The 21208-nt window shown below is 34.1% G+C and overlaps 5 protein-coding genes across 13 annotated transcripts; 2 read left to right on the plus strand and 3 right to left on the minus strand.

Moving 5' to 3' along the window:
- Positions 1–1946: 1946 nt before the first annotated feature.
- On the plus strand, positions 1947–6228 carry LOC107916209 (protein ALTERED PHOSPHATE STARVATION RESPONSE 1). Its single transcript, XM_016845391.2, has 4 exons — positions 1947–3613; positions 3791–4014; positions 4915–5138; positions 5224–6228. The coding sequence occupies exons 1-4, from the start codon at positions 2674–2676 to the stop codon at positions 6071–6073; spliced, it is 2238 nt and encodes a 745-aa protein (XP_016700880.2). The 5' UTR covers positions 1947–2673; the 3' UTR covers positions 6074–6228.
- LOC107943389 (probable serine/threonine-protein kinase PBL5) lies at positions 5935–8674 on the minus strand. Of its 2 annotated transcripts, none has more exons than XM_016877455.2 (7): positions 8369–8674; positions 8078–8281; positions 7931–7999; positions 7763–7831; positions 7591–7653; positions 7212–7522; positions 5935–6785 (listed from the first exon to the last, which is right to left on the minus strand). In XM_016877455.2, the coding sequence occupies exons 1-7, from the start codon at positions 8535–8537 to the stop codon at positions 6369–6371; spliced, it is 1302 nt and encodes a 433-aa protein (XP_016732944.2). In that variant the 5' UTR covers positions 8538–8674; the 3' UTR covers positions 5935–6368. The 2 variants fall into 2 exon arrangements, with proteins under 2 accessions (XP_016732944.2, XP_040937294.1); XM_041081360.1 differs by having other exon boundaries at positions 6357–6838.
- A 1046-nt stretch (positions 8675–9720) lies between these two features.
- Positions 9721–11451, minus strand: LOC107916395 (NEP1-interacting protein-like 1). Of its 2 annotated transcripts, none has more exons than XM_016845705.2 (5): positions 11026–11451; positions 10534–10712; positions 10370–10453; positions 10119–10286; positions 9721–10032 (listed from the first exon to the last, which is right to left on the minus strand). In XM_016845705.2, the coding sequence occupies exons 1-5, from the start codon at positions 11177–11179 to the stop codon at positions 9904–9906; spliced, it is 714 nt and encodes a 237-aa protein (XP_016701194.2). In that variant the 5' UTR covers positions 11180–11451; the 3' UTR covers positions 9721–9903. The 2 variants fall into 2 exon arrangements, with proteins under 2 accessions (XP_016701194.2, XP_040937300.1); XM_041081366.1 differs by having other exon boundaries at positions 10534–10697; positions 11026–11322.
- A 1838-nt stretch (positions 11452–13289) lies between these two features.
- Positions 13290–21136, plus strand: LOC107916478 (aconitate hydratase, cytoplasmic). Of its 7 annotated transcripts, none has more exons than XM_041081375.1 (22): positions 13290–13383; positions 13553–13657; positions 13965–14125; positions 14220–14312; positions 14443–14628; positions 14728–14800; positions 14934–15019; positions 15249–15393; positions 15484–15626; positions 15859–15938; positions 16046–16121; positions 16398–16583; positions 17041–17108; positions 17190–17308; positions 17395–17516; positions 17680–17778; positions 17857–18336; positions 18541–18639; positions 18818–19060; positions 19172–19312; positions 19882–20104; positions 20869–21136. In XM_041081375.1, exons 1-20 carry the CDS (start codon positions 13380–13382, stop codon positions 19244–19246), a joined length of 2643 nt encoding a protein of 880 aa, XP_040937309.1. In that variant the 5' UTR covers positions 13290–13379; the 3' UTR covers positions 19247–19312; positions 19882–20104; positions 20869–21136. The 7 variants fall into 7 exon arrangements, with proteins under 7 accessions (XP_040937309.1, XP_040937317.1, XP_016701272.2 ...); XM_041081383.1 differs by having other exon boundaries at positions 18818–19042; XM_016845783.2 differs by having other exon boundaries at positions 19882–21136.
- On the minus strand, positions 19701–21129 carry LOC107916667 (uncharacterized). Its single transcript, XM_016846034.2, has 3 exons — positions 20863–21129; positions 20631–20752; positions 19701–20129 (listed from the first exon to the last, which is right to left on the minus strand). Exons 1-3 carry the CDS (start codon positions 21085–21087, stop codon positions 19985–19987), a joined length of 492 nt encoding a protein of 163 aa, XP_016701523.2. The 5' UTR covers positions 21088–21129; the 3' UTR covers positions 19701–19984.
- Positions 21137–21208: the final 72 nt, after the last annotated feature.

Raw genomic sequence — 21208 nt, forward strand, 5'->3', positions numbered from 1 at the left:
GATAATATACATATAACGTAAAATTAAGAAAATAATAAAATTTAATTTAATCAAATTAAAATATAAAAAAGTGACATTTTCAAAACCTATGTAGCTAAAGATGGCTAAAGTAAAAAGTTTACAAACATGTGAATCTACATGTGATTATTCAATCATTTATGTAATTATTTGAGTCCAAAGCCAAAAAATTTATGCATGGTATGGCTAAATAAATATAATAATAATTGCTTTTACTAAAAAAATAAAATAAAAAATTAACTTTTTTTTATATTTTTCATTATAGATTCTTATTTTTTTATCCTAATTCTCGAATAAAAAAATAAGATGTTTCGATATATTCAAACTCACATTCTCGTATATTAATAATATAGTCAGATTTGTTCTTTGCCCATATCTTATTGTCTCTGTAACAATAAAAAGATTGTAAAAGAATATACTTTTATTATATACTTTTATTGGTACATTTTATTACATAATTTTGTACCATCAAGATTTGAGGTCTCTCATGTCAGCACTTGGATTTGCTTTTTTCCTTTTTTGCATCATTTTCAGAGTGATGATACTGTCGAAATCAACGGCTGTGATCTCGTAAAGAATCTGATCCAACGACTGGTGGTGAAGTTATATGCGTAACTGTAAAAGAAGTGTAATAATGGCTTTTCCTAGGGAAACTGAATTAGACAAATATCTTCCTTTAGTTCAGTTACTTATTTCCCTTGTTACAATTATATTTATTGGTTAAATTCTACTATTGATCCTTGTATTATATATTGGGTTTGTATTTAGTCCTTATGGTTTTAGTTTGATATGTTTAGTCTAATATTTTTTGAGTTTTATATAAGTTGAAACCTGTCGTAGCTGTTAAGATTATTAAGTGTTGTTATTTTCCAATATCTTATTTAATAAATATATTAGTACATATATATAACGCTATTTTAATTTATTACTTTCACCTATTTTTCATGAAATAACGAAAAAAATTAGTTATTGGATTTAATGGTTATCGTTTGCATCAAGAATAATAAAGACTAAGAATATGAAATTAGAAAATATGGGAGAAAATATCATGGAGGCCCCTGTATCAGGAGTCATATTGCAATTTACCTCCTTTACTAAAAAAAGTGACAAATTAATCTTTATACGCTAAATCAATGAATAAATTGATCATTTCCATTAGAAATTTTATCTATTTGTTATAATTTTCCATTAGAAAATTATAAGGACTAAAATTGATTAAATGTATAGCTTACAGAGACTAAATTTTATTTATATCATCTTATCCTTTTATGAAGGGTACCCTGCCCTTTGGTAGGCCTATAAGGCATTGCCACCGTACGTTTGTCACTATCTTTCTATGTTCCTACGACATGAATTTGATAGTGATGATTTTCACACTATGGTAAAAGTGTGGCTTGATTTCCTTTGGTTAAATTTCCATTTTGATCCCTATACTATTTTAAAATTTTAATTTAATCATTATATTTTAATTTGGTATACTTTTAAATTTTATTTTTATAATTATTGTCTTAGAATATTAAAGGAATAAAATATATTAATGATGTTGAAATAATAATCTAGCACAAGCTAGCTTAACTTAGTACAATGTGTAAGAGCTAACAACGAGTCAACTTTGCACACCAATAACAAAAAAGATAAACTATATTTAAGAAACTATTAGAAAATTTATGTTTTGGTCACTTAACTATAAAAAATTATAAAAATAATCATTAAACTATTCAAAAGCTTTCATTTTAGCTACTTAACTATTTAAAATTTTTTATTTAAATCATTGTGTCGTTATTTAAAAAAAATTTGTTTGAATTTTGATTCGTAGATTCTTGGTGTTTAAAATTATTTCATGAAAAAAATTTAAACTATAGAAGAAAAGAGGAAGTAGAGCTTTCACCTGGTGTAGGTGACGTGAGTAGAGAATGCCATATAACAACGATTTTAACAACCGAGTGACTTAAATGAAAACTTTCGGATAGTTCAGTGATCACTTTGTAACTTTTTAAAGTTATGTGACCAAAATATAAACTTGCTAATAGTTTAGTGACCTTAAGTGTGGTTTACCCAAAAAAATCCAAATTTAAACATAATATAAGGACTAAAACTGGAATTTGACCGTTCTTTTCTCGCTTGCGACAGTAAACAAAGCGGTAACATTAAACAGAGCTCTCTCTCACTGTTAGGCTTTGACTCGAAGTGTCTTTTTTCTTCTTCTCTCACTTCATGTATTGGTTTCCAGCATTTGTCCTTAAAAGGTATCATTGACAGCAATTGAAGAAAAAGTAAGAGAAATTAGCAATTTGCGGGAAACAAACACCAAAGAAAGTAATATTCATCTATTATTATTTGCGAAACAGAGCAATTGGCAATGGTTTGCAGGTTTCAACTCTCTCAAGCTCTAAAACACAAAAAATGCAGTAAAAAGAAACAAGCTTTGTCACTTTGTCTTATCCTCTGATATACCTAGTCATCTTCATTGTCCTAATGGTTTAATCACCGTTGTTTTTTAAGTTAAACCTCTACTTGTAAACACAAAGTACCCTCCATTATCAGATATGATTATCTGCTACATTTCCTAGAACACCTTTCTGGCATAACCAAAAACCTAAGCTTTTTGAACCCAATTTCAAGTTTAACAACAACAAAAAAGTTTGGGGTTTTCGAATGGGTTGTGCTACTTCAAAGAAAGAGGAAGAAGATGGTGTTGTGTCACTGTGTAAAGAGAGGAAACGGCTGTTGAAGTTAGCTGTGGAACGTAGATATTCTCTTGCGGATGCTCAATGTAAGTATAATCAGTCTCTTTATGCGGTTGCAGCTGCCATAAGGTTGTTTGTAGCAAGGCATTCATCTCCTTCTTCTCCTTTTTTAATCACATTCCCAGTTGGTTCCACTAATGAGGCTGTTGAAACCCCTTTGGCTAATCCTATGTTTTTCAAGCAAAGACTAAGTGAACCCACCCATGAAACCATTCCTTGTCAAGCATCTATGTCTACAGTTTTTGTGAAGAGAGGAAATGAGGGACAAGTACAAGGAGGTAGTGATGAGGGTTGTGTTGGATCCTCAGAAGGGGAACAAGAGAGTGAAGGGGAAGAAGATGAGGTTATTTGTGAGCATTTTTATGGTGAAAAGGCTCCACCACCAGCAATGCCATCACCGGAAGAGTTTGCTTGGGATTTCTTTAACCCTTTTGATGAGGTGAGGAGGGAAGAGGTGGTAAGCAGCAGCTTTAGTGGTAGTTCACAAGAGGAATTGAGAGTGGTGAGAGAAAAAGAGGGAATCCCTGACTTGGAAGAAGATGGTGAGAGGGTTAGGAGTGAGAGAAGAGTTGAAAATGTAACTAATGCTGGTGATGGTGGTGGGAAGAGTGAGAATAAGAATACAGATATGAGAAATGGGGATGACCATGATATAAATATGAGCCAAAGTGAAAAAAACAGTATCAGAATGATTAATACACCGACAGCCAGTAATGAAAGAGAGTTATTGGAAGCTTTGAAGGATGTTGAGGACCACTTTATTAGAGCTTATGAATCTGGTCTAGATGTGTGTAGAATGTTAGAAGCCAACAGAGTTCACTTGCAGTCTGGTTTGGAGGAACTCAAAGGTGACTGATGTTGTTTTCTCTTTATCATTTTCTATTTCTTGAAAATATTTCTAATTTTCATGTGGTTGTCCTCTTGCAAAGTGAAATTTGATAGGTATATTATGTTGTTGTTGTTGTTGCAAATGAGGCTAAAAATGAGAATTTTGGTGATTTTTTTAACATGCTGCATGGCTGCAGAGAGCTCGAATAAACTTATCCGGTCAATTACATGGAGCCGGTCTCAGTTATCCCGATCTTCATCTTGCAAAAGCCTTGCTTCATGTAGTTCCAGAAGTTCTTCTACATGGACAGAATTAAAGACTGATATATTTGATGATTATGGAGGAATGGAATCTGGAAGTCACTCACTGACCTTAGGAAGGTTGTATGCTTGGGAGAAGAAACTCTACGAGGAAGTGAAGGTATTATAAAAACATGAATCGGAACCGTCTCTCATTCTTTCTTAGAGTACTCACCGATGCAAATGATTCCCTTTCATATTGTTGATTTGCTTGAACCACATATATACTCTTGCATTATTAACAACCAAAGGTTCGTACCGTTACCATACAGTGTAATGGGGTATAAAATCTTCATTTCCCTTGATCATTCAATCAAGAACATAGTCCAATGTGGTGCAAAATCTTCATGTTCTATGAATAAACCTTGTATGTTTCCAGTAAAATTGTTTTCCATGTCATGTGGATGGTCTGTTATACAAATGTTTAATCATTCATGTGATATGAGATGCTTTTGTTGCAAGCAACAGTAGGATAGAACTAAACATATTATGTATATTCCATCAGTAATCTTACCATGGAGTTACTTGTACTAGGAGTTTGATTGCATTTTGCTTTTTTTACTTAAAAAATAGGCAAACTAGTCCCTATACATTAGATCAAAAGACAAACTTGTCCTGTTAAAAATTCCATCCATTTATATGGTTAAAATCTGGCCCCTGTATGTCAGAATGAGGTATTCATGGCACACTACATGTAATTTTCTGGTTATTCTGTCAGTTACATTAATTTTTAATAGTAGAAATAGATGAAATTTTTAACAGTAAGAACGAGTTTGCTCCTTGATCTAACATACAAAAACTAATTTGTCAATTTTTTGAGTAAAGGGAGCAAAATGCAATCCGAATTCTAGTGTAAGGACCTCAGTGGTAATTCTACTATATTCCATCTTTTTTTATAGTTTTGAAATGTTGCATTCGGGTCTAAACAATCACTTTTTGTATGCCCAAGTTCATTTAAAATTCATGTTTTTTTGTGAGCATTTGCCAAAGCTTCCTAACATCATATAATTCGTATAATCAGGCAGCAGAGCAGACCAGGAAAACCTATGAACAAAAATGTTCTCAAATGAGAAACCGCAACACTAAACGAGATGGCCTCTACTCTGGTGACAAAACTCGAGCTGAAGTAAAAGACTTGCATAGCAGAATCTTGGTTGCAATACGAAGTGCAGAAACAATCTCCGAAAGAATTGAAAAACTGAGGGATGAAGAGTTGCAGCCACAATTTACTGAGCTGCTACACGGGTACGAAAGCAAACGACCAAAACGATATTTCAGATATATTACATTTATCATTGTGATAATCTTTCATTTCTTTCTCCTTCTGTAGACTAATGAGGAACTGGAAGATAATGTTGGAATCACACGAAACTCAAAACCGAATCATGTTTGAAGTAAAGTCTTTCAACTGTCCCACTTACGGAAAGTTTTGCAACGACTCTCACCGTCTTGCCACTCTTCAGCTCGTGGCAGAACTTCATAATTGGCGTTCTTGCTTTGTTGCGTATTTATGTTCACAAAAGTCATACATTGAAGCTCTTAGTGGATGGCTTGCGAAGTTCGTTGCACCCGAAGTAGAATTATGCTCCAAGAAGAGGTCTTCGGCCCCTACGTTAAGAGTCAATGGACCACCGTTATTGGCAACTTGTCATGAATGGTTGGCTACCTTAGAGAAGTTGCCAAAAGAAGCTGTAAGTTGTGCATTAAAAAGCTTTGGAAAGGATATGCGTGCGCTTTGGGTTCAACAAGGTGAAGAGCAAAAACAGAAGAGGAAGGTTGATGGACTTGCCAAAGAACTTGAGAGGAAAGTCTTGGCATTTCAAAGAACAGAAAGCAGGATTCTCGGTTCGAAATTATCTGAGAAAGATATAGAAGTAAATGTTCGGAACCGGATTGAATATTTGGCTGAAAGAAAAACCATGTTGGATATGTTGAGGAAAAGAATCGATGCTGAGAAGTTAAAACACATCACAGTCATGGAACAGACACAGCAGATAACTGTGAAAGGATTTCAAACTGGATTTTATTCGGTTTTTGGATCCTTGGTTGAGTTTTCAAAGGCTTCCATAAAAATGTATGCCGACCTAGTGACTTATTGTGAAACTACGAAGGTACCCAAGAAGGAAGACGAAGATGAACCGAGTTATGTAGAAGAAATGAGCTCTTATCTATGGGGTTGAAGCAGCTGATCAAGGAAATAAGTCTCCGAAACAGCTTGTTTCGGAATCATATTTGTGGAAAGCTATTGTAAGTATTAAGTTTGATGCTAAAGAGTTAAAAATTTCTACAAATTGTGACTGTTTGATTTTATTTATTGACTGGTTATTGTTCCTTACATCCTAATATACAGCATCTGGTTTGCCTTACATTTACCTGTTTCAGACACCTAAACATAAGGAACCCTATGTTTTGTAACAAATAGATCAACATAATGCTGGTTCCTACAGCTTGAAAACATACAATTTACTTTTTTGATTAATATTTTAGATTCTCCTTATCAATATCGATACTTGCACTGTTGATCTCAAAACATCTTAAGCTGTTACTTTGTGATGAAATGCTATCTAATTCGATATGGAACTTTTGAAACCCGACACCATCTATGCTCACGAAGCTTTGGGAACAATCTTGTTCGAATGATATGCCTTGTTCGTTCGATTGAGGAAACTTGGTTGTTGTTGTTGTTTTTGAACTTAACGAAGGATGTTCGTTGAATGTGTTCTCCAATTCTTGCCAAACCTGAGTCATCGTAGGACGGTCTTTAGGCGTTTTTGCCACGCATCTTAGACCGAGTTCACCCATTTTCAGCATCATTTCCATATTGCATGGTTTGGATAAAAGAGTTGTATCGAGGATTTCTTCAATGTTGCCCCTCTCGATACTCGGCCTTGCCTGCATTTTTCAACAGCTACCTCAGCACATGTTTGGTCTAAGTTTGCAGGTTGCTAACAACAGAAAGGCAAAGTTAGGTAAAAAACTAATGGAGGCTATTGTACTAAAAGTTAGATTGTATTTTACTTCTTCTACTTAAAAAATAGGTAAATTAGTTTTTGTAAGTTACATCAAAGAGAAAACTAGTCCTTCTGCTAAAATTCCATCCATTTCTATTGTTTGACTATTCTATTAGCTATGTCATTTCTTAACAATAGAAATGGATGAAATTTTTAATAGAAAGTATCAATTTACTTTTTAATCTAACATATAGAAATTAATTTGTCCATTTTTTGAGTAAAGAGGGCAAAATGTAATCTGACTCTTAATATATAAGGCTCTGTTGTATTTTTATTGGTAAAATTATAAATTAATGAATATACTAACCCAATCAATGATGTGATTCCTAGTTGTATCCACGGCCGGCCGGCCAGAAACGAGTTGCAGAAGTATAACACCGAAGCTATAAACATCACTAAAAGGACTTAAATGGAAACTTGTACAATATGCAGGGTCAAGGTACCCTGGTGTTCCTTTAACTTGGCTACTAACATGTGATTGATCCCCAATAGGTCCCATTTTCACAAGTCCAAAATCTGAGACCTTGGCTTCAAACCTTTCTCCAATTAAAATATTGCTAGGTTTAATATCTCTGTGAATTATGCTAGGCTTAATCCCATCATGCAAGTGAGCTATTCCTGCCAAAAAAAAAAAACCTTAATTTTTAGCTTAAAATTTAAACCAATTTTCTGTGGGAAAAATTTACCTTTAGCGGCTCCAATGGCTATGTTTACTCTTTGCCTCCATGTGAAGTTTCTTCCACCTCTTCCTACACTCCAAACATGAACAGAAATGAGTTTTGTTTTGTTTTGTTTTGTCGGGTTTTTGTTTTAATTGATGTCTTGTCTCTGTGAAGGGTGTTTCAAGTAGAAACTTACCTATGATATACTCACGCAAAGAACCATGTGGTACATATTCATACACCAATATTTTTGCTCCTTTTGGTCCTGTTTCAAATAAAGTAATTTTTTTTTCTGTTTTAGGTTCTTAGCACTACCTTGGACAATTGAATCATTAATCAATCATTTGAGGCTCAATATACGTACCAGATTCTTCGGAAAACCCTACCAAAGCTACGAGATTCGGATGGTTTACTGTCGAAAGAAGCCTAACTTCTGTTCCAAGAAACCAGTAAAATCCTGTCAACTTGAGCTGTGATTAAACTAAAGCATGCATAACTAAAGGCTATTCACCATTTCTAAATTCTTCAGTGGTTTGGTATGATTCGACATGAGCTCGCTTGATTGCTAAGGTACCTTCACCTTCAAAGGAACCTTTATACACATTGCCAAATGCACCAGACCCCAACAAACAGTCTGCACTAAAGTTTTCTGTAGCCTTCTCTAGCTCCTCCAATTTGAAATACCTCAGCTTCAATTTCTCAGCCTTTAGACCTCCTAATTAGTGAAACAAGGAGCAAACAATTCAATGTTTAGCTGCTTTTATAGATAGATAGATAGGGTCTAAGTGAATTCGAACTTTACCGTTATGGCTCCGGTTTCGGTTAAGCTTTCTTCTGCAAAAGAAGAAGAACACGGAAAATCCCAGCAAGGCAATTAAAATGACAATGATAAGAATCAGCCATATTTGTTGCTTATGATTATGAGAATGGTCATGCGTTTGAGAATCCTCTAGCAAAAATCTCATGGCCATGCATGTAAAGTTTTCTTATGCTATATGAACATATTCCTTGACCAAATAGCTACAGGCAGAGATGAACATAGGATAAAACAAGGCAAGCAAAATAGACCAGTTGTTGCCCTAAAGACCAATCTGTTGCCAGCAAAACTTATTTTCAAACACCAGCATAATATATATAGAGACACATATTGTGTGTGTGTGTGTGTGTGTGTGTGTGGTTGTTGCCTGAACTTTTGCATGTTATTTTGGACTTGGTCTTCATTTTGAGACGGCACATAGGCCAAACAGTACACCAAAATTTTTATGGCATTGTTAGAATCTACATGGTCTTAAGTTCAAAAACTGGCATACGAAAATAGAAAAATCAGCAAAAGACACCAGGTCTGTGCTGTTGCTTGCATCACAACTTTGTTTTCTTATGATTTTCAGTGCTGGATTCCAATGAACAAGTTACCGTCACTGAAGGAAATTAGTTTATCATAATGTTTTCTTAATTGTGGGATTAAGATTGAAAATAAGTTTGATTAAGCCATTTGATGTCTTATTGTGGTTGTTTTGATCTTTGATTTCATTATCAGTTTTTGGAGGTTTTATTGATCTTGGCTTGTCCTTTGTGCCAAAATCTCTAGTCCTACCAAGGAAGTTTAAATCCCAATCCCAACCTGAACACTCCTCGCCCTCGCCCCGAACTTTATTTAATACGTTAGTATCCGACCCCGAAATGATGCAATTTCTTCATGGTGGATGCATCCAAAGCACAAATGAATGCATTGGATAAAGTAGGTGAAAACCAACACATAGTAGTATCATAATATCAGCAACTAGACAGTCTTTGCTGGGATACCATTGACATTTGCTTCCAATTATAAATGTAAATAAAGTTTTTAATGTGGTAGCTGGCTGGCTGCTTGTGTTTCCACAACTTCTGATTGAGAACTGAACAAAGTTGAACCCAGGAACGAAATCAGAAAATTCCTCTGATGGACTTACAGCAACGATAGAATCAATATAATTCTTAGCTAAACCAGTTAGACGCAAAAATATGCCTACGACCTTCACATATAAATGGAAGCAGCATTTCGCAGACTCGATACAATCAGAACAATGGAGGAATCGATCCAAGATGAAACCTATTGTGAACTAAAATACCAATACCATCATTTGCAGAAAAGAGGAGTCAACATAGCCAGATAGGTAAGTCGAAGTTTTGGAACTGTAAATTGGAACTTTTACACAAGAGTTAAATTAAGTACAATGTTCAATCCCACAATGAATGTGGAATAGTTAGAGAGACAAAGTAGGAAAACATTCGATTAGCAATTACACGAACCAACGGTATAAATAAAATATATAAATAGCTACGTATAAATCGTATAATTTACAAAAATAGATCCCTTCTGCATAATGGACAAGAACCATGACTAAGAAGCCACTTATCTATACAAGGCAAGTGAAACATGTGATGACATTGCGGCAAGCTTCGAACTGTTTCTCCGGACTGAAAGTCCTGTAAGGGAGAACTCTAAATGTCAATAGAATAGGTTTGTTGTGTAACTTGGTTTTAAGAAAAAAAAAGTAATGGTCTAGTCGAACCTGAAGGCAAACTGAACATGAAACTTTCTCCCCGGAAGCATCTACGTTGTCATTGCTTCGGATTGTTATCTTAGGGATTTTTTCAACTAAATCTCCAGCCAAACCTCTAACACTACCAGTATCAAATATGTTTTGGACATTCTCGAAAGTTGTTTCAGCAGCTCCCATCTGATAACAAGAAACCAAAATCATAAACAAATTGCGATTCGATGGAACCATAGTTTTTCGAGCATGAAAAGTAAGACCGTTACCTGACTTTGAACGGCACTCAGCATTGCTGGACCGATACGTTCTCGAACAAGCCTTCCACTTAAAAGGCTTGCAATGACATCAATCTGCAAAATTGCAATAAAACAAGTTAGATTTGCCTACAAGGATCGACTGAAAAACCAGGGAATAAATGAAACTTGCTCACCAAGTAAAGCAAACATAAGATCCCGGATTCGTCAGATTGCCAAAGAAGAAGAGATGATTCGAAGACTTCGATGGAGAAAACGGCTCCGGATATAGCCCCGACCGCAGCCCCTCGAACGAAACCACTCTCGGTTTCTTGTCCTATCAAAGCCCCAGTCATGGCTCCTAACAATGTACCAACTGTAAGACAAAATTGTTAATCTGTTTGATCTAAATTCAAGCATAACAGGTTTAATCTCAGGCATCAAAATGTTTTTTTACACATTAAATTCTAAGAAACCAAACATGTATTTCGAACAAAATTAGAACACCAACATGAACATGATGTTTATATTCGAAATAGAAAATTAAAAGATACAAAAGAACCCCAGATTAAATTCATAGCAAAACAACGAAATCAAGAGTCGTAAATAGATCAAGAATCGAGAAAATTAAAATTCCAAGAAAATATTTGAAGGAAAAATTGAAGCGAAATAGAGAAAAGAAAGCAAACCTAATGCAAAGAAGAAAGTTAAGATCGCAGAGAAAATGTTTCCAATGATGGCAGAGACAGCGAAATTGAAAAAATCTTTCACTTTTTCAATGAAATCACTTAACAATGAAAATGAAGACAAAGAAAAACGATATGGGTGCCCATAAAAATCCATTCCTTTATGTTTTTTGTTCCCCTTTTTCCTTGGTTTAGGGTATAAAAATTGTTGAGTTGAAAATTGGGATGGAAAAAAGGTTCCTCTGACCCACAAAAATTACAGGGTTTAAGAATTGGAAATCTACTTTTTTTTATGGATGACGATAAAGGGAATTTTGACATAACTTGGAAATTAATTCAATAATAATTAATAAATTTATTATGAAAAATATTATTTTTTGGCCAATCAAAAATATTATTTATGTAAAGGGTCTTTCATTTCATCATCGAGTCTAATCTAATTTACGTATGATTTTAACTGTATTTATAATAATAAATATTAGTTTAATTATCATTAATATTTCACTTTTGCTTTTTTGGTTAAATTTTCTGTCCGAAAACAACAACTTCTCCTTCAGACACAGATCCGTTCAAATAACAAAAAATCTCTGTCTGAATTTCAACTAATCAAAGTCAAACCTCTTTTTAATTTAGTTCCTTTTTTTTGTTTATTTATTCATTTTACCATTAAATTTTCACATTGTTGACATAGTTTTCAATTTTAAAAAGGGTTAAAATTAAATTATATATTTGTGCAGTCGTAAAAATATAATTTTATAATTTTAATAGTTTATATTTTTATCATTTAAATGATTAAATTTAATTTTTTTATTTTTAGAGATTTAAAGTCTAATTTTATTATTATCAATTTTAAATTATAAAGAGATCTAAATAAAAAAAATTATTTTAGAGAGACTGACCCGTACCAGCCCTTGAATCCGTCCTTAATTTGAATTTAAATATAATATTAATTGGTAAAAAATGTTTATAAAAATATATAAATTTTAAATTTGACTTACTTATAGTTTCAGGCAACCATTTCTAAAATACTATTTTTTACTTAATTTAATCTGTTTATAATTACGTTTTTAATATTGTAATAAGTAATTTGAATATTTATATATAAAATTAAAATATTTAAATATTTAAAATATATATACATATAAATTTCATAAAAATTCAAAAAATTAACACCATGCGATTTTAATATTTAATATTTTAAATTTTAAATTATATTTTCATTAGAAAACATTAAATTGAATTTTTTAACGTTGATCAAATTCGAAATTTTTAAAATTCTAGAACTAGATTTAATATAAAATAAAATAGATAAAAAATATAAAAATTAAAAGTTTAATTTATCTGTAGTATTAATTTTCAATAATAATATATTTGCCTATATTTTTAGCATTAAACGAAGTTAAACGGATAAGGCCGAAGTAGCAGGCTGCCAGCCAGCCATAAGCCAAACACGAACCCACCGCTTGAGCAAAATTTTCTTTAAAATATTAAAAATAAAAAATTGTAATAAAAAATTAATAATAAGAAAATAGTACGTACCGCATCAAAACATCATTAGGCTTAATATAATATTTAGTACCTAAACTTAACAAGTCTTTCTAATTTGGTACTTAAATTTTTTCTTTGTCCAATTTGGTACTTAAACTTTTTAGGGTCCAATTTGATACTGAACTTAACTCTTTTTTCTAATTTGGTACTTAATCTTTTTTTTTATTTGGTACTTGTCAAACATTTTACAAATTACTCCCATATACTAAATACTAACAATGTTATATCTTTTTATGAGGTAGCAAAAATAATCAATATATGACCAATATGTGACAGATGATATGATATTTTTTATGTTTTATATGTTCAATTACTTTTAGTTTTATTTATTTATTTATTTATTTTATTAATTGAAAATAATAAATTTCTTTTAATTATGGGTTTTAAAAATACTTTTTCCTTATTTAATATTAATTTGTTGAGCATAGCTCAATATCTATTTTTTTAAACATGAATTTCTTCTAATACTGACAATATTTTTGTAGCATACCAAAAAAAAATTAACATTGTTAGTGATTTGCATAATTTGTATAACATTTAATAAATTTTGGTACTAAATTAAGAAAAAAAAACCAAATTCAAGTATCAAATTTGGCCCAAAAAGATTAGGTACCAAATTAAAAAAAGTGTTAAGTTCAGGTACTAAATTAGTGAATATTGAATACAGTTTACCGTTTTATTTCCATATAAAGAGAATTATATTTATATCTCATAGAAAAAACGGAAGTATCACCTGCTAATATCAAAACCCCTCTAAAGAAGGACTCTCTTTCGATTTTGATTTCATCAATAAAACATTTCCTTGGATAATGGGTACTATAAGAATACCTGCTTTCATTTCTAAATTCATTGTTTCATATTTTCGCTTTTTATATGATTTGAAAATGTACCGGTTGTTAGTTATTTTTGCTCAATCTCCTGATTTTACTTCTATTTTGCATTTCTTTTTATATAATTTTTTAATGTGAAATTTAATTTTTAGCTGCTCAAAATGCGTTCAATACCATTTTGAAGACATTGGAGAAGCCAGATGGCGGTGAATTTGGAAAATACTATTGTTTACCTGCTCTCAATGATCCAAGGATCGGTCAGTTCCTTTTTATTTTTTTGGTTCTGTCTGTTTTCAGATTTTGAATTTCGCTTGTTTTGTTTGGTTGTCGATAAACGATAAGAGAACAAATTAAATGAAATGGATCAATGTGTTTTTAAGTTACTCTGTAGGTTGTTCACTGATAATTCAATTTTGTCAGCTTATTTTATTAAGTAGAAGAATTGTTTGATGGAAATCTATAGCTCTGTTCTCTGTTTTGATTGTTTTCTCGTGTTTTCTCTTTAAGACTTTAACCAAACAAGGCCTGTTTTAGATTTTGGTTGATTTTTTATTGATGGCACAGATAAACTTCCTTACTGTATTAAAATACTGCTTGAATCTGCAATACGCAACTGCGATGAGTTTCAAGTTAAGAGTAAGGATGTTGAGAAGATCATTGACTGGGAGAACACATCTCCCAAGCAAGTTGAGATTCCGTTTATGCCAGCTCGAGTGCTGCTTCAGGTCTGCTCTGAATCTGGAATTTTACAGTGGTGACTTTGTTTAATGATAGTTGAGATTCCCAAGCAAGTTTGTAATATTTTTCTCTTTATGTCAGGATGCTACTGGTGTTCCCGCTGTTGTTGATCTTGCCTGCATGCGAGATGCTATGAACAAGCTTGGGGGTGATTCTAACAAAATTAATCCGTTGGTTAGTTATATTCTTATCCTTCTGGGTGCTATCAGACTGATCAAATCTATGTTTCTTATTGAGTTGTTCATTTTGTAAATACCTTTAACACTGTTTTAATTGTATATGATGAAAATTATTATTTGTGCAGGTTCCTGTAGATCTTGTTATCGACCACTCAGTTCAGGTTGATGTAGCAGGATCCGAAGATGCAGTGCAGGCAAACATGGAACTTGAATTTCAAAGAAACAAAGAAAGATTTGCTTTTCTCAAGTGGGGTTCAAATGCATTTGATAACATGCTTGTTGTTCCTCCTGGATTGGGAATAGTACATCAGGTAACAGACAGTTTTTACATTACGTGACGAGGACATAATTCGTTATTGAGTGCCTGTAATAAAATAAATGCCTTTATTCTTGCATATAATCAATTATAGTTTCAAGGAAGGGAGAAGGAATCACATACTGTTACTGATGACGAGCTTGGTTTAGCATGGACACAGAATACATGTATTTGCCAGGCATCTTTGTGTTCTCAAACCAAGTTTCTGTAATCTTGATTTACAGTTCAATTTAGAATATCTTGGAAGAGTCGTTTTCAACAGAAATGGCATCCTTTACCCTGATAGTGTTGTTGGAACAGATTTGCATACAACTATGATCGATGGATTGGGTGTTGCTGGCTGGGGTGTTGGTGGTATAGAAGCGGAAGCTGCCATGCTTGGCCAGGTAATTTACTTACTGTTAGGTTCCTCTGTTACAAAAGTAGGTGCAGGATACAAAGGGAGAAAAAGAGAAAACACTGAGGAGCTATATGTGTGGCTAATTGTCCAATTGGGATTAATTAGTTTCTTCTTTCTCTTGACGTAGCTGGAAGGGTGAACTTTTAATTTGGAAATTACTAGTTTGCCAGAAAACCCCTTAGTTAATGATTGAATGCTTGTGGTTTTGAATGCAGCCCATGAGCATGGTCTTGCCAGGTGTTGTTGGGTTTAAACTATTAGGAAAACTGAGAGATGATGTGACGGCTACTGATTTGGTGTTGACAGTTACTCAAATGCTAAGGAAGCATGGGGTTGTTGGCAAGTTTGTGGAATTCTATGGTAGAGTCTTCAATTCAGCCTCTATTTTAATACAGATTCATTGTTTCTGTGCTGCTTAACGTAGATATTTCCTTCCACTTCTATATACAGGAGAAGGCATGGGTGAATTGTCATTAGCTGACCGTGCCACTATTGCCAACATGTCTCCTGACTATGGTGCAACCATGGGATTTTTCCCTGTGGATCATCTCACTCTGCAATATCTACAATTGACTGGTAGAAGTGATGAGACTGTAAGTCCTTGGTGTGTATCTTTGTTTCAATTGATCTATTGACCCTTGATTTACAGACTTATTGCAAAAATGTAGATTGCTATGATAGAATCCTATTTACGGACTATTTACGGACTACTAAGATGTTTGTAGACTACAACGAGGAAGTATACACCATATGTTCTTTCTTCTATAGTTTGTTCAAAAATGTTCAGCATTCAGTTACTTACTGAGAATTTTTCTCTGACCTCAGCCTCAGATTGAGAAAGTGTACTCTTCTTACTTGGAACTGAAACTTGAGGATGTTGAACCCTGTATATCAGGGCCCAAGAGGTAAAAGTTTTCTAGACATAAAAATTGGAACCTTTTGTAACATGAAAAACTGTCTTATTTCTAATATTCCAAATGTGGCATGTCTGAATTTGACTACTGTATTGCGGGCCGCATGATCGAGTTCCTTTGCAAGAAATGAAAGCAGATTGGCATGCTTGCTTAGACAACAGAGTTGGATTCAAGGTATGATCTCTATAATTTAGGTTAGACTCTGTAATATACTTCTGTTTAGTTGCTTCTGTGGACATGCTAACATTTTGATGTTAAAGATAATATGTGCTGATTAGTGACAATGAACTTACATAATATGAAATGGCTTAGGATTTATATATATTACTGAATAAGAAATTTTCTATGCAGTTTCTTTCAGTTTGTGAACTCAGAACTGTTAAATAACCTGTATTTGTCCCCTCCTTTTCTCTTCCCTATGTTCACATGACCTACATTCTCTCATTACAGGGATTTGCTATACCAAAGGAATCTCAGAACAAGGTTGCAAAGTTTTCATTCCATGGGACTCCTGCAGAGCTGAGGCATGGAGATGTGGTTATAGCAGCTATTACTAGTTGCACAAATACGTCAAATCCTAGTGTAATGCTTGGAGCAGCTGTGGCTGCAAAGAAGGCTTGTGAATTAGGATTGGAGGTAGGCTCTCCCTCCTTCACCTTCTATGTCTGCATATGAATCTTCTCACCAGTGAACTAATTGATAATGAGAAAGTTAAATGTATAGATCAACTAGTAAAGTGGCCCTTGATTTGTTGCAATGTTGTTTCTTTGTTTATTGCCACTTAGACTGTCTGTTTATGTGTGTGAACACTATGGGTATGAAAACCTCTTGAAAGTGTCATGCAACAATTATACATTTGATATGATTCCTATTCTTGTTTGGTCAAAAGGCTAGCAGTTTATCTTTTATGTTATTCCCTCTAACATAGCAAATCATTTGATGGAAAAAGATGAAATTTTCTTTTGCTATACTTAAATTGATACATCAACCTGGATTTTCTGGATGTTTGTTTCTCTTGCCTGAATAATCATATCAGTATTATCTTCTGAGCAATAAGCTTTGTTGTCATATTTTTGGATTTTACTTTTGACAGGTCAAGCCGTGGATTAAGACAAGTCTAGCTCCAGGCTCTGGGGTTGTAACCAGATACTTGCAGAAGAGGTGATTTTCATAATATGTATAGACGCCATACGATAAACATTCTTCTTTATTTCATATTGCTAACTGAGGAATGCACTTCAGTGGCTTGCAGAAGTACTTGAATCAATTAGGGTTCCATATAGTTGGGTATGGATGCACTACATGCATTGGGAATTCAGGAGATATAGATGAATCTGTGGCATCGGCGATCTCTGAAAATGGTAAATTCTTTTATGAGAATATACATTGTCGTCTTTCCATGAGAATGTTTGAAGCTGACTTTTTACTGCTTTGTACATGCTTCCAGATATGGTTGCTGCAGCTGTGTTATCAGGAAATAGAAACTTTGAAGGACGTGTTCATCCTTTGACAAGGGCTAATTATCTTGCTTCTCCTCCACTCGTGGTTGCTTATTCTCTAGCTGGCACTGTATGTGGCTTCATATCACTATCTGGATCACTGCAAATATGATTTCTTCTTGTTTATCATATTTGGAAGCTTATTTTTTGGACCTCTTTCTTCCTTTCTTTCTTCATATACTTTTTTATCTTCTGAATATCAAGCTTCTCTCTCATTACAAGCAACATTGCAGGTAGATATTGATTTTGAGAAGGAGCCTATTGGTAAGGGGAAAGATGGAAAAGAGATCTTTTTCAGGGATATTTGGCCTTCTAGTGAAGAAGTAGCTAACGTGAGTTACTCAGCCAGCTTTACTCGGGTTCCTGGGCTTAAAACCAGTATTGTTTTTCATTATTATATTGTCTTTCAGGTTGTGCAATCAAGCTTGCTCCCTGACATGTTTAAAGCTACATATCAAGCAATCACCAAAGGAAATCCCATGTGGAACGAATTATCTGTACCTTCCAGTAACCTTTATGCCTGGGATTCAACATCAACTTACAACCACGAGCCACCTTACTTTAAAGACATGACCATGTCGCCTCCTGGTCCGCATAGGGTGAAAGATGCTTACTGCTTGCTTAACTTTGGAGATAGTATCACAACTGATCACGTCTCCCCAGCTGGTAGCATCCACAAAGATAGCCCTGCAGCCAAATTTCTCTTGGAACATGGGGTGGACAGAAGAGATTTCAACTCCTATGGAAGTCGTCGTGGTAATGATGAGGTTATGGCCAGGGGAACTTTTGCAAATATCCGACTAGTAAATAAACTATTGGAAGGAGAAGTTGGGCCAAAAACAATTCATATTCCTACTGGAGAGAAGTTATCCGTTTATGATGCTGCCATGGTAAATTATTACTCTTAATTCACAATACATTTGACGTGTTAGTATGACTAACATTCATCTATTGTGCTTGAGAAATTGATCAGGTTAATGCTTTTTTTATAATGGAAATCATCTTCTGAAAGATAAAAATACTGCTTCTGATCTTCACTGCCTTAATGACCTTTTATGAGCATTATTGTAATAATATTCGTTTTTTTTAAACAGAGATACAATACTGCAGGACAGGATACCATAATTTTGGCTGGTGCGGAATATGGAAGTGGAAGTTCTCGAGACTGGGCTGCAAAAGGTCCAATGATGCTGGTATGCTATTATTACTTTTGTGTTACAAGTCACTGGTTCTTGGCTTGACTAACGAATATGTAAGATTCAAAGATGCTTTTTTGAACCATTTTTGTCAGTTGAGTGACAAAAATGTCTCCTTAATTTCTGTATGTTTTCAGGCCTCTCTCGATAATGCCTTTAGTGATGTTGTACTCAGGGTATAAAAGCAGTCATTGCTAAGAGCTTTGAGCAAATTCACCGTAGTAATTTGGTGGGCATGGGCATCATTCCACTATGCTTCAAACCTGGAGACGATGCTGATACACTTGGGTTGACAGGCCATGAGCGCTATACTATCAATCTTCCCAACAGCGTTAGTGAAATTAGACCTGGTCAAGATGTCACTGTGGCTACAGACACCAGCAAGTCATTCAGCTGTACTGTACGGTTTGATACAGAAGTAATAAAACACAATTTAGTCAATTCTCGCCTTGTTCAGTTATTCTTATAAGAGCTCTCAGCAGCTCCTGGAATTTCCTGCCCAGCTGAGGCTTTGTTTTCTTAAATGTAGGTGGAACTGGCTTATTTCAACCATGGCGGCATTTTACAGTACGTCATCAGGAACTTGATTGGATCAAAACAATGACTTGACAACGGATTATTTGTCTAGAAAGAAGGATATGCATCTTTTACAACATTTCTTCCTTGCCAGGTTTGCAAATTTAATTGCTTCGCTTGTCAAGTATAATTGTGGCAAAGGGTAGGAAAAGTGGGTTTTGGGTTTCAAGGCATGTTTTAGACTATAAATATACTGACATATGTTTTTATGCACATGTTAAGTTAGTAGTTATTCAACATTTCATATGAATAAAAATTAGTAAAATATGAAACAAATATCTAAATGTCTGAATTTATATAAATATATAACATTTTAAACAATGATAATTACACAAAGTACTATAAATACATAAATTGCATGTGAAGTCTTTACTACTATAACTGCTAGATGATGAAATGTGCAACACTAAAGTAGTTAACCAAAAAAGCAGATAACAGTACAAAATACTTCTTAGAACAGACATTTAGATCTGATAATAATATACACAAATATGGATTATTAGCATATCATATTCTATATATAAATAAATTAACATAAACATGATCAAATTCATAATATGATATGGATAGCCAAACTGTTAGATCTACAATGAAACTTTTTCATGACAGATTAGAGTGATACTAACCACACTTATTTGCAACCAAACTGAAATGAATGAACAGAGGTTTCAATGACACTTTAAAGTAAATGCGTATCAATATATTGCCCTGATATGGAGGTAATGCAATCAATTGGAAGTTGAAAAAGCTCCTCGATCTCAGTGGTCTAAAAGACACCAAGTGATGTAGGATATAAAGGAGCAGGTTTATAATTGAGAAAGTTTGGTATATAAGTGGATGCTCGTCGCCTTGGTTTGTCTGTAGACTCAATGGCTGGTTGGTTTAGGTATGCATACTTGCTCTTTGTCCACCTGCACATGATGTTTGAAAAGCAGATGTTAGAGTCAAGTCAAACTCGTTCAAGGATTTTATCAATTACTGTAAGCTAATAGCTATGACTTTGTTATGAACTCGAACTGAGTGTTGCATACAGATATGTCCCAGCATGATTTTGTTTAACTTTTCTTAAAGCTGTTCACTTGTTATATTATTTGGAGAATCTAACCCTCATATGTAACACACGTGATGAACATACAAGTATTTTAAGGAAAATGAAAAGTCCGAATAACATGGCTTTGCAAGTACTCCTAAATGTATTAGATCTCTGCTGGATTTGGTGCTGTTTTCTGCAATTTAATATGTGCCTTAAGAAAACTGTATGACATAGAGATTTGGTGCTAATATTGGGTTTGAACCTGCACTTTGGCATTGCTAAATTGATTCGGGTAAGTCGATTTCAGTATGATTTCCCATATACGTTTATCCTCATCATGATTAGAGTAACCGAAGTTTCGAAGAGAAAACATACTAACCAGTCCTTTATACCCACACGAATTTCATTGCCATTGCTATGATTTGTTGGGGCTGTGATATTCTGCTTAGTTTCATAATCTTCATCACTTAGTGACTCCATGAAACATTTGTAGTCTTCCTCCTACACATTACACAATATCGATCTTAAACAAGTTTAACCAAAATGTTTAGGGTTATAACTGTTGTCTGTGACAAACCCTGTGTTGAAGCTAAATGAGTAATTATCTTTACCGAAAGATTGCAGGCCCTTTTGCGTGCTGCAGCTTTGATGGCAGCTAGGAGGTGATCCTCTTCCTCGGCATGCTTCTGCCTCCAGAACTTAGCAATCTCTCGGTTTGTTACACTGTCTGCACTAGTCTTCCTCGCCCAGAATCGTGGAAGTGGCGGCGGAGGCGGCAGGGTTGCTTGTTTAGGTTTATCAACTACAATGTCAGGTTCCAACTTCATTTGCTTCATAGTTCTAAAACTTTTTGCAATTGAATATAATACTCTCACGTTTGCTTAACTCTAAAGGTTTTAGATGATCAGATGGACCAAAATATTAGAGGATGGATGAATATATTGAATACATGGAAAG

The sequence above is a fragment of the Gossypium hirsutum genome, chromosome A02 (genome assembly GCF_007990345.1).
Source record: "Gossypium hirsutum isolate 1008001.06 chromosome A02, Gossypium_hirsutum_v2.1, whole genome shotgun sequence".
Taxonomy (NCBI): Eukaryota; Viridiplantae; Streptophyta; class Magnoliopsida; order Malvales; family Malvaceae; genus Gossypium; species Gossypium hirsutum.

Bases quoted from the DNA above. Each gene is read 5' to 3' on its own strand.
- LOC107943389 (XM_016877455.2), bottom strand. From the start codon at position 8,537: ATGGCCATGAGATTTTTGCTAGAGGATTCTCAAACGCATGACCATTCT. The intron at 7,523-7,590 runs GTAAATTTTTCC...TTTTTTTGGCAG, and splicing joins AGCCATTGGAGCCGCTAAAG to GAATAGCTCACTTGCATGAT. The intron at 6,786-7,211 runs GTTAGTATATTC...TGAAAAATGCAG, and splicing joins GGAATCACATCATTGATTGG to GCAAGGCCGAGTATCGAGAG.
- LOC107916395 (XM_016845705.2), bottom strand. From the start codon at position 11,179: ATGGATTTTTATGGGCACCCATATCGTTTTTCTTTGTCTTCATTTTCA. The intron at 10,454-10,533 runs GTGAGCAAGTTT...GCAATTTTGCAG, and splicing joins TCTTATGTTTGCTTTACTTG to ATTGATGTCATTGCAAGCCT. The intron at 10,287-10,369 runs GTAACGGTCTTA...TCTTGTTATCAG, and splicing joins TGAGTGCCGTTCAAAGTCAG to ATGGGAGCTGCTGAAACAAC.
- LOC107916209 (XM_016845391.2), top strand. From the start codon at position 2,674: ATGGGTTGTGCTACTTCAAAGAAAGAGGAAGAAGATGGTGTTGTGTCA. The intron at 3,614-3,790 runs GTGACTGATGTT...GCATGGCTGCAG, and splicing joins TGGTTTGGAGGAACTCAAAG to AGAGCTCGAATAAACTTATC. The intron at 5,139-5,223 runs GTACGAAAGCAA...CTCCTTCTGTAG, and splicing joins TTTACTGAGCTGCTACACGG to ACTAATGAGGAACTGGAAGA.
- LOC107916667 (XM_016846034.2), bottom strand. From the start codon at position 21,087: ATGAAGCAAATGAAGTTGGAACCTGACATTGTAGTTGATAAACCTAAA. The intron at 20,753-20,862 runs GTAAAGATAATT...TGTAATGTGTAG, and splicing joins AAAGGGCCTGCAATCTTTCG to GAGGAAGACTACAAATGTTT. The intron at 20,130-20,630 runs GTTAGTATGTTT...CATCATGTGCAG, and splicing joins CGTGTGGGTATAAAGGACTG to GTGGACAAAGAGCAAGTATG.
- LOC107916478 (XM_016845783.2), top strand. The intron at 14,801-14,933 runs GTATTTGCCAGG...TTGTTGGAACAG, and splicing joins AGCATGGACACAGAATACAT to ATTTGCATACAACTATGATC. The intron at 17,517-17,679 runs GTATGTGGCTTC...GCAACATTGCAG, and splicing joins CTTATTCTCTAGCTGGCACT to GTAGATATTGATTTTGAGAA.